Raw genomic sequence first — 15,451 nt, forward strand, 5'->3', positions numbered from 1 at the left:
TGCTCCCCACAATAATCCTGTTTACAACACCGTGACTTCCACCTTAAAAGAACAGCACTAAGGTTTCTAGATGTTATGTATGATGTCCAATATGACGGCGCTATCTACAAGTATGGACTTCATGTCTCTAGATGCTCACTCATAGGGTACTATACTAAGAAAATCCGAATTAACTAAATAAGATTTTAGTCATAGTAGTTGTGACATGATTAATAAAGAAAACATAGGCTTTTGACTTTGTTCCTGTGCAGGCTTTGTCCTGACTTAATGTCTTTACACCTCCGTTTCCCCATGTGTAAAATAGGAATATTCATAAGTTGTTTGAAGTTTTAAATGATTTCATGTATGTAAAATCATATATTTATCAGCATACATTTAGACTGCCAAATATAGCTGTTGTGATTAAAATAATTATTAGTGTTGTTTCTCCCCATCCCCCGGTCCAATGCATCCCATTCAATCCACTACACCATAATTTGAATGCGTAAAAAGCGTGAATCAGGAACTTGGAGTAAAGAGCAAAGTATGGGAACTGGGCAAGAGTGGCACAGAGCCGTCCAAGAGTTTGTGCGGGCGCCGGGTGAGAAAGACGTCTACGTAAAGATCAGAAAGTTGGTTCAGGTAGCTAAGGTCATCAAGGGACACATCACTGGTTGATAGCAAAAACCAACACAGACTATCTCATCCTTCCTCATGAACATCCATCTTCTTCCTCTGCATCCCGGCTGGGGACGATCGGAGGTGTTAGGAAAGGTACCTGGCCATCTCCCGCCCACTAGACCCTGGTACTAAGGTTATGGCACAGGGGTTCGGAGCAACTCACCCCGGAGACTCCGTTGGTATTGCCCCAGAATCTCCTCTAGGGTAGAGTTCTCCGGGGACTTCGCCATGCACACACTCGGGGCCCAGAGTTGGGAGTTACTTGGCACAGTGTCCAGTGATCTCCCCTCCGAGAACAGGAGGCCTTAGCCTGCTTCCTGCCGCTGCTGTCAATGGGGAGCCAGGAACCCCGGACTGAGCTCGCAGGAGCTCTTTCCACCCAGTGGCCCTCCTGGTAGATGACGGGACATGTGGTTCACAGACTCCGGGCTTGCAGTCTCGACGATCCTGAGAGTTCTTCCAACGACACTACAATTCCCAGAGGGCACCGCGCTCCGATCTCAGGCTCTGGCCGTTTGGTTACCAGATCCGGTTGCCAAGAAACTGCTTGCAGGCTCCGCCCTCTTCCTGGCTCAGTGCTGCCTTCACCGCATCCTGCTGTTTGGACCACCCAAGAGACAGGGCTCACTGAAGGCCTTGACCCTTCCAAACCTGCTAGTAAGCATTCGATCCTTGAAGCTCCTCAAGGACACAAATAAGCTCCACACTCTTCAGCCACGACATTTGTCAAAACGGCCAAATAAGCAAAAGGAAGTAGCCCTAAATCTTCCGCAGAGACTAGATTGTGGAAAGGCGGTTGACACTACAAATCCTAGCATGCTCAGCAACCCGACCTCCGCTTGGATTTGGCGCGCTGCCCGCTGGGAACTGTAGTCCTTGTCGGTTGCGGTCCCTGCCAATGCCGGGGTCCTCTTCATTGTTCAACTTGGTCTTTGAGGCACGCCTGCGCAGTGGGCAGCTGGAAAAGTCTGGGGGTGAGACCCTCTGCACAACCCCTTTTCATTGTCTGTTTTTGGCGCCTGCGCAGTGAGAGATCGCTGATCTGAGCCGGAGAAGGGGATAGGGCCGGGCTCCTCGCCCTTTCCCCAGGCGCCTGCGCACTAGGCGGCCACTCTTTGCCGTTACCGCTATGTGTCGGGCGTGTGTGGAATAACGTTATTGCCCAGCGGAGCTGAGAGGCCGGGAGCGCGATCGCAGCCACAGCGACGACGACGACGACGACGACAGGGTGGGGGTGGGGGAGGACGGCGTGCGAGAGACTCACGGGACGCGACGCGCCCCGCCTTTCCCGTCCGGTCCCTCTCTCAGCGGTGAGGGGTAAGTGATGCGCTCGATCGCTGGCGTTAGGCGCTGCCGCTGCCGCCGCCGCCGCTCTGCCACATCCTTCTCCTCGGGATTGCAGCCGGGGCTCCGATCGCGGCCCGCGGCGGGGCGGGGGTGCGGGGCCGGGCGGCGAGGGGGCTCTTCCCGGATGCTCCGCGCTGCGCCGCCACCCCCACGCACCAGATCGGGGGCTCGGCGGGGCCGCCCCTCCAACCCAGCCCACCCTGCCTCCACCCGCCCGCCGGCCCTCCGGTGCCGCTGCCGCCGCCTGGTTCCCGGAACGTATCGAATCGTTTCAGCTCCCTCCCGGCTTTGTGCAGCCCTCCCCCTCCGCCGTGGCAGCGCGAGGGGCGCGGGCGGAGCCTTGCAGGGAATGGCTGCGCCGCCTCTGGGACGCGATTTTCCCCGGATCGGAGCAGCTAACAGTGCCGATCCCTCTTTGTGGTTGCTTCTGAGATGTGGGGTGGTTGACGGGAGGTCAGGCGAGGAGCCTTTGGGACACGGCTGGAGGGCGTGGAAGACGTGGTGTCACGCACCCGGCCAGGCGACTGCACCCGGCGCAGGCTCTGGCTCCGTAGTGAACCCCGGGGAGGGAGAGTGGCTTCCTGTCGGTTTCATTGTCCTGAGATTCGAATGTGGGGTTTGGGATGGTTCCTTCATTTGATTTCCCAAGGGGAAAAAAAATCTTAGGCAGTTGACTTAACGCTGGGCGGGAAGACGCGGGGTTTGTACCCTACGTCGTAGAATCTGTTTTCTTGGTGTTCAGTGAGTTTCGTGTATTAAATTGAAGAATGTAAGCCCCTTCCAGACAGGGACCGTGCCCGTGCAAGCACTGCCAGGGTGATCAATAAAAAATTACTGGATGGCGATGAAGACTGGACTGAGAGGGGCTGACGACGGAGCTATTGTGTAGCTGGGAAATGAAGCAGCAGGATTGTTTTTTCATTGGGTGGGGAACGCATTTACGTTCCCAAGTGAATAGATTAGGATACATCTAGCCTTTTTTTTTTTTTTTTAAAGCAATCAAAGCAAACAAAAAATAGGCCCGGTGCAGTTCTATTCACGACTTGGTTGATTCCTATTTTTATTCTCTTTATGAAGATTCACTCCCCTTTGAGAGAAATGAGCCGAAGCCGATTGAAAATGTATCTTTTAAAATGATTTGATCCTCCAGCTTGCAATGCTTCCAGCCGGGCGCTGGCGTTGGAACAGGCGGAAGAGGATGAGGCGGGAAGGGGAGGAGAAGGTGGGGGGACCAGGCGAGAGGAGAGGTATGTTCTGCGTCCAGGACCCAGAACGGCACCGCCGAAATCCCGCCTGGGGATGCGTCCAAGACTGAGGGATTCAGCCCCGGAACTATGTCACTGCAAGTTACAAACCATTGGGTCTTTTTCTGCCATTAATTTTTCTTAAGTGACACGAGGGCGGCTTGTAGTTCTTACTCACTTTGTAGATGTTGCTTAATTTTGCCGTTTTAAAACTGAAGAGCCTAAAGGGCACTTGACAGAGGAAGGCGCTACGATTTGGAAAGTTAACTGACTTGCCTGCTCAGCCCAACTGCCGATGAAACGCAGAGCCGCCTCAAACCAGGGTCCGCCCGGCAGGGCTCGGCCCGCCGCGGCGCGGGGACGGAACGCTGCTCCACAGCCCCTGTAGGCTGTCGGTGACAGTCAAGTTCATCGATACCCCAGGTGCATTAATCCGATCTTTGGTACTGTGAAATTGGTACTTCTACTGAAATGGAACTTTAGCTTCATAAATTAACTTAGTGATGGAGGGGAAGAGTCCGTAACATGGGCGTTTCATAAAAACAGGAACTTGGAATTTTTCTCCCTACTATGTACTAGTATCTGTATTTTAATATTTTATCATATTCAGTAGTGTTTTATGGTATGATGAAGTCTATAAACTCTGTTAAAAATAAAATTGCCACATAACAAGAGCCCGTGACGTTCATTCAATTAATGACTAATTTTAAACAAAAATGTACCTTTTCAGGAAAAAATTTGTTTTGAACTTTTTATCAAAATTAAATTTATGCTCTGTATTGAGTTAATTTTGCCACAGAGTGCTTTTTTGTTGTCTTAGAATTTTTAATGTTCAATTGTATATTGCACTTAATAGACTTTTAAAAGTAATGTGTCATTTAAATTTAAACTTACTTAAAAATAACCTGTAACTATATTCAGTATGTGGAATTATATTAAAGCACACTTGAAATGTATTTCACTGGTAAATTTCATGGTGTTCTAAAATTACTTTGTATAGAAATAAATAACCATCTGCATTTTTTATCTTAGCATTAGCATAGTGAAATTTATACTATAAAATTATTGTACATTATGCCTATTGATGCAAATACCAGGGTGCTTTCAAAAAGTCTGTGCTTAGTGATTTGGTTTATTTGTTCTAAGTATGAGTTTCTTGTTTTCTTTTATCACTGAAAAAAAACCCCACTTATTTTATTATTGCATCTGATAGTAATTAGATATCATTCATCTAGTACTGGATACTGTATATGTTTGAAGTTGTCAACATGTTTCTTATTCAACAAAATCTATTCCTGAGAAATAATTTTATGTCATTTCAATTGATGAATAATGTTTTTGTCTTCTCTGTAAGGAACACTAGCAGTGCTAAGCTATCCTATTATATATCTTACAGACAGCATGATGCTACATTGCCAGCTAAAATAACCATTTAGTTGCAAATTATATTGTAAGTGTAACAAAAGGGTAATTACATGCTATCTGAAAAATCCTCCCTGAATAAATACTAATGACTGGAGCATTGAATGTTGATGTGTTTCTGTAAGAAACGGGTTTCCTCTTATGGACAGAAATCTCAGACCATCTTTATTTCATAAACTCTTGGTAATGATCAAGATTTCTAATAATCAGCTAGACTTGGTGGAATGGATTTTAATTTATTTACTCAAATATTTCTTGAGGGAAGTGCTCAGCAATGACTTAACCAGTGTGAGCAATGCAAAAAAAATAAGAAGACATCTGTCTGGTGGTAAGGTTGATTCAACTGGATATATAGTCTAGTTCATTGAAGGGATTGCCCAACAGTATATTATAATTTTGGGGGGTCAGAATGAATATGTAATATGTACTGAAGGTAAAGTACACTTTTATGTCAAACAGAAATAGACAGGAAATGAACCAAAGTCAGGTTAAAGAAAACCTTACAAAAGTTACTAACATGCAAATAAGGATTGTGCAAAGCATAGAAGTGGAAAAGAATACCAAGCATGCATTAAGTTTGAAAAACCAAAAATGAGATACAGGAAGGAAGTTGATATTTAAGTATAACAATAATCAATAACTAGTATAAGAAATGTTATCCTTTGCTGTGTGGTGTTTATTACATAAATGAATAGTGTCTACCATGTACTTAAGCACCTACTAAGTGCCAGGCAGTGTGTGAGTGTGTGTGTGTGTGTGTGTGTGTGTGTGTGTGTAATTCAGGCAGCAGCCTTGTAAATAAGATGTTATTTTCGACATTTAAAGTTGAGAATATCTGAGGCCCAGAGTTAGAGGTAATTTTGCCTGTTGTCGCACATCACTAAAGGGTAGAGCCCATGATGGAACCTTCGTCTTTTTGACAAAAGCCAAAATTCTGACCGCACATCTTTTTCAGTAGGTTCAAAAGGCACCATTCATTCCCTCTGATTTACAAAATTGTAGAATTAGAGGAGACTTTAGAAGTCCTGTCATACCTATTACTGATATCCTTGAGATGTTATTGAATCCAGCTTCTCTGTGATACTTCCTTGAACAAATGGGCATAGCTTGGCTCACTGAGCTTTTGAAAAGTATGGAAAGATCTTACTTCAGCTGAGTGAGGGTCTGCTCTGCTATATGCATTATGGGACTTCTTCTTGGTTGCAGTTTTGTGTTTAAAAGTGAGATGCCGTAAAGTATTCCTCCATATACCGGGTCCTTGCTAGGTTTTCTCTTTTCTAACTTAAATATTACAACCCCTAAAACTTCATGTGATATGGTTACCTTTACCTTTCTCATCTCTCTCAGCTACATTCAGTCACTTTTGCCAGTGCTAATTTTTTCCTGATGTGGTTTCCATGTTTAATTCTGCAGTTATGGCCTGTATGCAGTATAGTGAAATTATTCCTTTTCTTGTTTAAGCAATGCGCTTGTGCTTACAGACAAAAAATTGTGTTAACTCCCAAATAACAGAAAAATGAGAGAAAAATGTTAGGTGGCATTTCAAGTTACATGTATGCAGTTCAAGGGTTTATTTTTTGAAATCCTGTATTTCTACTTTTCTGTATTAAAATGGCCTTTCTTCATCAAATGATAGTGTGTGGTAAGTTTCTCTGGATATTTGTGTTGGCTTTTTTTGTTTTGTTTTAATGTTCTTAAATAAACAATAAAAAGTTAGCAGCCTTATGTTGTTTCTCATTGCTTTTTGAAAAATTTGTCTGGAAACCACTGATATAGTCAAAATAAACTGGCATCTTTTTCTATGTTAAGATTTATCCCTTTCTGTACATATACATACATGATGTTTTCAAAGCAGTTTTGCCTTTAACCCTTTAAAAATCACCTCTTTGAACGTAGCCACAGTTTAAACTTGTGGAGAGCTCCTGGAACCATGATTCTGTCATCCAGGGGATTAGCTTCCCTTCCTGGCTTTTTGACATTTATAAATTTAACACACCAGCCCTCTTATGTCTTTATCCTGTCCATGTACTGGATATAGCCAGGGACAGAGCCATGCAGATTTAAAAATAGAATAAGTGTTACATAAATAAATGTGCTGGAGGTAAAGGATGACACAATGATACTGAAAACCCTTTGAATGTTTTTGTTTACTTGTTTTTAATTAAGAAGAAAAGCAGTCTATGCTCTTTGTGTATTTATCTTTCCAGTGAAACTTTTTTTAAAGTTAAGCAAAGAGTATATATTCTTTGTTTGGATTTTTTAAATCTTTATTGTGTAGTTTTTCCATTACCTTTTAGTCCTTTTTCCCCTCCCCCCCCAACATCCACCACACCGTTGTCCATGTCCATGAGTCCTTTTTCCTTTTTGCTCCATCCCTCCCCCCGCTAACCCCCGCCCCGCCCCCACCAACCACTAGCTGTCGCCCTACTCTCCATCTATGAGTCTGTCTCTCTTTACGTAAAAGATAGCCTCGGCGTACAACATTCTGCAACTGTGGGTACTGCTTTAGGGAGTCGTCCAGGAACTTGTCTCTGAGAAGGTGACATTTAGCAGAGACTTGCCGGAGGTAAGGAGGCAAGCCATGCAGGCATCCGGCTAGAGAGCGCGGTGGTCCTGAGACGGGAATGGGATGAGTGAATTCTGCAAACAAAGAGGCCACTGGCTGGAGGTGAGAGAACAAGAGGAAGGAAAAATAGGAGACGATGTTGGATAGAGATTGTACTGGCTGATTTTATTTAAACTGCTTTGGAGTTCATTGGAGTGTCTTGAGCAGAGGGTAATGACTTAAGAATCGGGTTATATGTTTAAAGTATGGCCCTGGCTATTTTGTGGATAATAGACTGGAGGGGGCAGGAATGGGACCCGGGAACTAAGCTAAGAGACTCGTGGAGTGATCTAGTCTAAGACAGTAGTGGTTTGCACTGGAGCGGTCGTGTGAATAGAGCAGGAGTTATCAAGTTCTGGTTTTAAAAGATCAAGAGTTTGGGACATAATAAGTTTCAAAGTGTAGAAGCACACCATTCAGATGGAGGTATCAAGTATGCCGTCAAATACCTAGTCTGGAATTCAGAGGAGAGGTTGGGACTGAAGATACTTACATTTTAAGCATCTTCAATAGAACATCTTTAAAGATGGAGGACTGGAAGACATCCATTCTAGGCTGAGAGTTGATTGGTTAAAGTGGTAAGAGGTCCAGGAATAGAGACCTGATGCTAATGGTGAAAGCTTAGCAAGAGAGGAGCATCGAGAATGATTGAACCAGAGTGGCCAGTGAGGTGTCCCAAAAGCTAAGAAAAATATTTTTACATGTAAGGACTGATCAGTCACCTATACCACCTTTAATCACCTAACTATTTAAGAAATCAGGTAATATCCTCTTTCCTTAGAAGCTGGCTCTGAGAAAATGATTTTATTAGATCTCACTTTATTCTAGTTATCAGTGGGGATGTTCACAGTATCTTCCCAGGAAGCTTCCACATCTAAAGCTCTGAACAAAGTTTTCATCATAAACAGGGCTTTGCCGTTTCTTAGGCGAGTGGAACTGGTTAACGCTGCCGCTGCCACCGAGAGGTTTGAACAGGAGAGGCGGGGCTCTTCAGAGACAGGCTTCGCTCTCAGGAATTGCCTCGACATCCCGAATTGCGTGATTGTGAGCATGCCACTTTCATGTGAGAAGCTCAGCGTCTTCATCTACAAAATAAAGCCAGTGGTCGTCCAACCACGTCCAAGGCTTATTGTGAAAAGCAAGGGAGGTGCCTGTAGAAGTCAAATGAAAGGTATAACCTCAGGTAGGACCCTCCTTCCCCCATTGCCGCAAGTGTGGTACCACTCGAGAGTGCTAGATTTGAAGAAATGCTTTGGTTGGGGTGACAAATAGAAATGTTTTTTCCTTCGGGCTCTGTAGGAATAGATTCTTACTTCTTGTGCGTTTCATTCCCATAAGCAGTTCTGCGCATATTCTTGCAGGGGGCAGGCAGGATGCTGGAGAGAAGCTTTGAGATACCTTTCTGTAATCCAAGCTCATCCTTTAATTCTAGGCACAGTTTGTAAATAACAGGAATGAAGTCAAGTGAGCTTGCTTTTTCCCAGGCCTATGGAGAATTTCCCTTTTATACCTGGCTTTTTCTGGCAGGTGTTTTACTGGATCAGAGTTTGTCACGTGCTACATGGAATAGAAGAAGTATAGATTCAGCCCTTAGGAGTGGGTTAGGGGTCCTGGATTCCAGGCAGTCAGCTAGAAACTGATCTGAGGAAACAAAATAGGGGAAATGAGCATATTGATGATGTAAGGGTCAAGTATACAATTTTATTTTGGTGAAAGAGGAACATTGCAAATAGAAGACTTTCTGTAGTAACTTTTTAGGGCAGTAACTTCAAAATAGCTATCTCAAAGACCTTATATAATATTATTCGCTCTGGTTACCCAATAAATACTTCCTACTGCATGAATACTGCATTGTAAACTGAGGGCCACCTTACTTTTTTCATACTTTTTCAAAATATACTACAAAACTGATCCTTGCAGAAAATTTAGAAAATACCATTAAATCAGGAAGAACACACTCATAATCCCACTAGTCAGTGACGCCACTGTTACATGTTGTTTATTCTGGTTTAATCTGGTAATATTTTATCATGAAATTAAACTTTCTGACTTTAATTTTTCATGGAGGTATAGCAGTCCATTTTATCAAACTTGTAATTTACTTACAGTTTATGGAAATTAAGGATATAAGTCTGTGCAAATCAGTGTTTTCCTTTGCTTATTTTTCAATAAATTAATTGTATCAACACATATACAGAATTCTAAAATCTTTTCTAATTTTCTAATGAAATCCTCCCCACCTCATCTTAGCCAATGAGCACTTCCACAGTTGATGTATAAGATGGCCTTTGTATCTTTTTGTAAGTTTTGCCAACTTTATAAACTAAAACCCTTTTTAAAATTTCTCTTATTAGTAATCCATCTGAACTATTTTTTTTTAACATCCTCACCTGAAGATATGTTTATTGATTGTAGAGAGAGGAAGGGAGGGGAGAGGTGGGGACAAAGAGAGAAACAGAGAGAGAGAGACAGAGACAGACAAACAGACTTTGATGAGAGAGAGAAACATCAGTCAGCTGCTTCCCATATGCACCCTGACTGGGGATGGAACCTGCAACCTAGGTATGTGCCCTGACCAGGAATCAAACCTGCAAACTTGTGCATGGGATGATGCTCCAACCAACTAAGCCACCTGGCCACGGTATACTTCTGAACATTTAAAACATATATGTTTATTGGCCATTGTATTTGTAACCTGAACTATTTGTGTGTACCCTTTCGCTCAATTTTTGTAAAGGAATGTTCATTGTTGTCTTCACTTGTAACAGCTTCTTTATCAATTCTTTATCAAAAATGTTATAAAATATTTTTCCCAGATTGTCATTTGCCATGTAAATTTATTTTTTTTTACCCAACAAAGATTTTAACTTGTATTTCGCCCTAGTCATCTTTTCCTTTTGCTTATGAAGTATCCCACTGCACACAATTGGAGTGAATACTTAATCTACATGTTTTCTTGAAGAATTTATGATTCAAATTTTTACATGCAAACCTGTTAATTGACTTAAAATGTATTTAGACATACATGGTCTTGTGTCTTGGTATCATTTATTGCATAACTCCCCTTGATCTGTCACAGTTTGAAATGTCTTCATAGGTTAATTGCTGGGTCTTTCATCTACCTGCCCGCTTACTCCGGCCTGGCTACGTTATCACCGTGTTGTCCAGCACAGGTTTATAATATTTGTTCATAAATGGACAGACTGCTCACACTGCACTGGTTTTCCAGAACTTTCCTAGTTAGGTTTGTATGCTTATTTTTTCCACAAGTATTTTAGAATTATTTTGGCAAGCTCATTTGAAAAAGGCTCTTTGATTGAAATTACACCAAGTTTACTGTGAAATTTATGATCTGAAAGCTGATAAGGGAACTCTGGAACAGGTTTTTCGGGTCCTTAGTGTTTTAAAGCATTTTCAGGTCTGTTCAGGTTTTTACCTGTTTTTAAGTCAGGTATGTCATTTTCATTTTCCTGGAAGTTTTTTCACTTAGTTGAGATTTTTAAATTTAGAGGCACACAGTTATAAATTAGTTCATAAATTTTTAAAAAATCACGTCTGTGGTTTATCCTTTTATTACAAAGCTAAATGTTTATGATGATTAAAGAAAAAAACTGCCAGGAATATTAGTACTTTTTTTTTTAAATGAGCTTTTTGATTTATCTTTTGTTTTGCTTTTCTATTTTAAGTGTATTAATTTCTTTTAAAATCTCTAATACTTATCTCTACTAGTTTGTTGACTAATGTTTATGTTTATTTTAATTTTTTTCTGGTTTAATAGAAAACATATGCAAGACTATAAAGTTTTTTTGTACAGCATTGGGTGCATTCCTTAGACCTCATATATAATATTCTCAGAGATTTTACTTTTTAAACTATTTATTTCCTCTTTTCACTGGAGTTAATTTGTGAGATATGTTTTGTGGTATTTTTTAATGAAAGTGGTTATTTACATGTGGTTTATTGTTATTCTAGATTTTTTCTAGTACTTGTAATGAAAATTTTCAAATGTACAGGGCAATTGAAAGAATTTCATAGTGACTATGTGCTTATTATAGACACACCATCTTGATTCTGTTTTAACATTATATTAGCTTTGTCACATTTCTGGCCATCTATCTATTGTGTGTTCATCAGCCAATTCTTCTGATGAATTTCAAGGTAAACTGCAGGGCGCGGGGCGGGCGGTGTGTGTGTGTGTGTCTGCGTGTGTGTTTAAGAAAAGGGTTCTTAAATCATTTGAAATTGTTTCAGTTTTAAGTTTCTGAATGTGTTATTGAAATACTTTTCTAACAACCAGTATTGTGTTAGAGTTTATAAATGAAATACTCTGTTTTCTACCCTAGTAGTGTGAATAGAACTCAGTTTTTCTGTGACTGGCTAGCTGACAAAAGTGACGCCGATGACACTGAGCTGTCCCTTTCTGTGAGGCTCAGGGACCTGCGTGTGTGTATGTGTGTGTGTTCTCTTAAAGAGGAATGGTAGAGTTTGGCTTCGGTTTTTGTTTAAGCTGAAGAGCCATTGAAGGAAACATACACTGTTTCTCTAATCTGGTGATTCTCCCATTTCCTTCTGTGGCAAATCCCGGAGTGAAATGCTCATTGTTGGTTTTACTCACTACCTTCCACCTCCACTACTCTCTATCCTTCACCTCCGTGAGCCCTTCTGTGTTGGGCTATTCAATAAAAATAAGAGTTTTTCCTGAGGTGAGAAAGCACAGTTTGACCCTACGTTTCCAAGTGGTCCGTAACAAATTCCAGAATGTCAGAGAGCCACTGTACAAAATCAGAACTGTAATAGTAGTCAGTGGGAATGGTGGGAATAAACACGATGCAATTTAATGATGGTGAGTAAAATTTAGAAATTTCTTTTGAGTTCTGTTACAAAATTACTCTCTGATTACACGATTTGAGTTTTTCTTTCATATGTATAGGGTCGGGCACAAATAACGCCCTTTTTTTATTACAAAATCATAAGCATGTAATTCTGTAACATAACATCACACTCAAGCACACCATATGACATTTTAGGTGAAAGGTTCAAATGAAAATTATAAATTATTACACCCATATTATTAACCCTACCAAGCACACTCAAGTAGGCGTTACTTCTGCCGAACCCTGTATATATACCATATACTCTAAAAAGTTTACTCTCTGACAAAATTCAAATATAATATCAAAATCACTCCTTAAAAATGTATACAAATTTGGATATACCTTCTATGCTGGGTCCAGCATAAATGAAGAAAGCAAAAGTAAATGTTTATCAAGCATATCGGTGTCAAAAATAAGGATAGAATAAGGGCTAATGTCTAGAGCAGGGAAGAATAATTAAGAAATTTATGAATCAGTTCATAGGGAACAAAAAATCATTTACTTCTTTTCATATTTTGAGTACGTATGTTTATTTAATTATGTAAAAGTGATCTAATTCTCCATAGGAAGTGAATATGAAACTAATGGATATCTAAGATATGCAAGATTATTATATCCTTTGCTAGAACTCTCAAACACCTAATGGAAGCAGTAAACTAGTTCAAATAAAAAAACTTAATATTAGCAGGACTTTTACTAGTTAATTTTTTTTTTTTTTTTTGCTAGCATTTACCCCATGGATTGGTCTTTAGCAGCATGACATGACTTTATCTGTTTAATATAACCATAGGAAGCCATTCATCAATCAACAGTTGCAAAACTTCAGGGGGGACAAATGGGGGTCACATGAAGGCCAGAACCAAATTAATTTTTTTGAGATAATTGCTATATAAACCTAAAGTTGTTCTATAAAACACATATCTCATTTTATTTAATAAATACTGTCATCACATACCTGCTGCAGGAAGACTGGGCAGTGTGGTTATCTTCTGTCGCGGATGACTTTTGAGGTTGTTTCCTGACCTTAGGATAAACACACACAGACACAGACGTATATACTTTGTCAACATGATATAAATAAAAGAATACTTTGCACACAGGGTCAGGACTTCGTATTAGTTTTGGCACTGTTACTAAATGATATATGATACTGAACAACTTTTTAATCTTGGGGTCTCATTTTGCTCATTTGTGAAAATAAAAGGCATAAACAACATAATTTCTAAGGTTACTGCCCAACATTTAAAGTGATATTGTACATGGGAACATTTAAAATATTCTTCAGTTTAGCCCTGGCTGGTGTGGCTCAGTGGATTGAGCACTGGACTGTGAACCAAAGGGTCCCAGTTCGAGTCCCAGTCAGGGCACATGCCTGGGTTGTGGGCCAGGGCCCCCCTGGGGGGTGCTCGAGAGGCAACCACACATTGATGTTCCTCTCCCACTCTTTCTCTTTCCTTTCCCCTCTCTAAAAAGAAATAAATAAAATTTAAAAAAAATATCCTTCAGTTTTCTGTTTATGGCCCATTGTGTCACAAAGAAATAGAAAGTCAAAGGAACTGGAGGGTGAATGTGGTTTGCAGTGGTGTTTAGAGATGGAATGAAAAAGGAAAAGAGGCCTACACACAGGAGGAAACAAAGGCGGAGCTGAAGAAAGTGTTTGGAAGGTAAACTTTTTGGCAGGTCCTGCTATTCATGTGGGCTTGGAACATTATCTCCTAGTATTAATTATTGTTAAAAGTACCAGTAGTCTATTTTAGCTGTATTTTTTATCCTCACACTTGCAAAAACTCTTCTCCAAATGAAATAATTGTCAATAGTGAATTATCTGTAGTTATACCTGGAGATACCCTCTTTTGAAAGAATTGCCTTGCCAGAAATATTCCCACTACAAAATATTTCCAGCAACAATTAGAGACCTAATGGTATTATGGTACCGATGAGCCCAATCATTTAAGCACCAATAGTCTAATGAATTATAGTAATGAAAGAATAAACTTATATAGTTAACAGTTGAAATGATTATTGAAAGATGTCAGCCAAAAGATAGCCTTGGTGTGAATGCTGTGTACCATTTTGTACATCTTTTTCTGCTTCTAGCGACATATGACCTGAAAAGTTTCTTCTGATACCTAGTTGTTTGGTGAGCCTAGAGATAGTTGACGGTTCTTTCAGTTTGAGGTTTCCATTCCACGCTGTACCCTGATTTATCAATCAGTCTACTAGATGGGTCAGCTGGTAATTGGGCTCTGATTTTTATATAAACTGATCGGGTCTCAATGGGCTTCTCAGGGAGAGAATGTTCTGTTTGCTGATAACCAACCAGTAGATCAGAGGCAGGTTGAAAATGGACTGAATTGTCCATGAGCTGTTAGTGTTTATTGCTCAAAGAGAAAGCGTCAGAGAACATGTTATGTAAAAATACATTGTTTTTGTAGTCATTTTCACATTCTTTAGCCAAATCTGGGTCTGTAGGAATTGGGATCATTAGCATCATCTGAAGGTATATTTGAAAAAAATATAAAGGGCACAGTGGTTGCGGAAAAGCCTAGAAGTTTGTATCTCAAAGCCCAGGTTTGAGTCCAGGTGGCTGCTGTTTATTATTCCCAGATTTGTGACCTTGGGTGGTCATTAACTTCAAGGGGAAAATATTTCTCAAATGCTTAAGGGAGTAAAAAGGAAGGATGAAAGTGTAAAAACCTCACACAGTTACTGGCACAAAGAAGTAACTTTGTAAATATTTGAATCTAAGTCTTCACTGACTTATTGATGTAAAACAACAACATTAATTTTTAACAGTTTTATGGCTCTAAAAAAGAGAGCCAGTCAAACTTTACATTTTTTTGTAAGCTAGCAGAGAAAATTTGGCAAGAACTTTGAATGTCTAGATAATTTATGGAAAAGTGTAACTTGTTTTCTCAAGCATTTTCTTTAAGTACTTTACAAAATGATTTTTATGAAGAAATGATGTATTAGTAAATTACTGGGGTTTTTTTCCCATTAAATCTAAGTCTTTTGAAAATACTTAAGAAGCTCAGATATAGGTTATATGACTATTGATATTTGGCACATCATCTTCACTTATTTTTTATGAAAAAAATTTTGCAGTCAAGTGCTATTTTAGGCAAAAGTTGTAAATTACCTTTTTTTTTAAAGTAGGTATTTGCTTTAACTGTTTTTTTAAATTTAATGATATAAATGGCAAATGATAAAGGCAAAATTTGGAGCACTCATTCCAAAATAATCAGGAGTATATGGAAGAAAAAATTTTCCCAGTGCAGAGTTTGTTCACATGAGCCTAG

At 40.3% G+C, this 15,451-nt stretch overlaps 2 protein-coding genes across 9 annotated transcripts in view; one reads left to right on the top strand and one right to left on the bottom strand.

The window, feature by feature from the left end:
- The window catches only part of SDCCAG8 (SHH signaling and ciliogenesis regulator SDCCAG8), a 179,506-nt gene extending 177,569 nt beyond the window's left edge, over nucleotides 1–1,937 (bottom strand). Inside the window, exon 1 of the mRNA XM_054576702.1 lies at nucleotides 824–1,937. Within this exon, the coding sequence (XP_054432677.1) occupies nucleotides 824–890 (67 nt within the window). The 5' untranslated portion in view covers nucleotides 891–1,937. The remainder of the gene's footprint in view (nucleotides 1–823) is intronic.
- CEP170 (centrosomal protein 170) overlaps nucleotides 1,843–15,451 on the top strand; it is a 99,160-nt gene continuing 85,551 nt past the window's right edge. For 2 of the 8 annotated variants that reach the window (XM_054576697.1, XM_054576698.1), the window contains exon 1: nucleotides 1,844–1,977. The gene's annotated coding sequence lies outside the window, so the exon portion shown is untranslated. Of the gene's footprint in view, nucleotides 1,978–15,451 lie in introns of all 8 variants that reach the window. The other 6 variants (XM_054576695.1, XM_054576696.1, XM_054576700.1 and 3 more) reach the window with 4 other exon arrangements.

Source organism: Pteronotus mesoamericanus, unplaced genomic scaffold (assembly GCF_021234165.1).
Source record: "Pteronotus mesoamericanus isolate MK-2021 breed Mesoamerican mustached bat unplaced genomic scaffold, CSHL_Meso_final contig_347, whole genome shotgun sequence".
In the NCBI taxonomy this organism is placed as follows: Eukaryota; Metazoa; Chordata; class Mammalia; order Chiroptera; family Mormoopidae; genus Pteronotus; species Pteronotus mesoamericanus.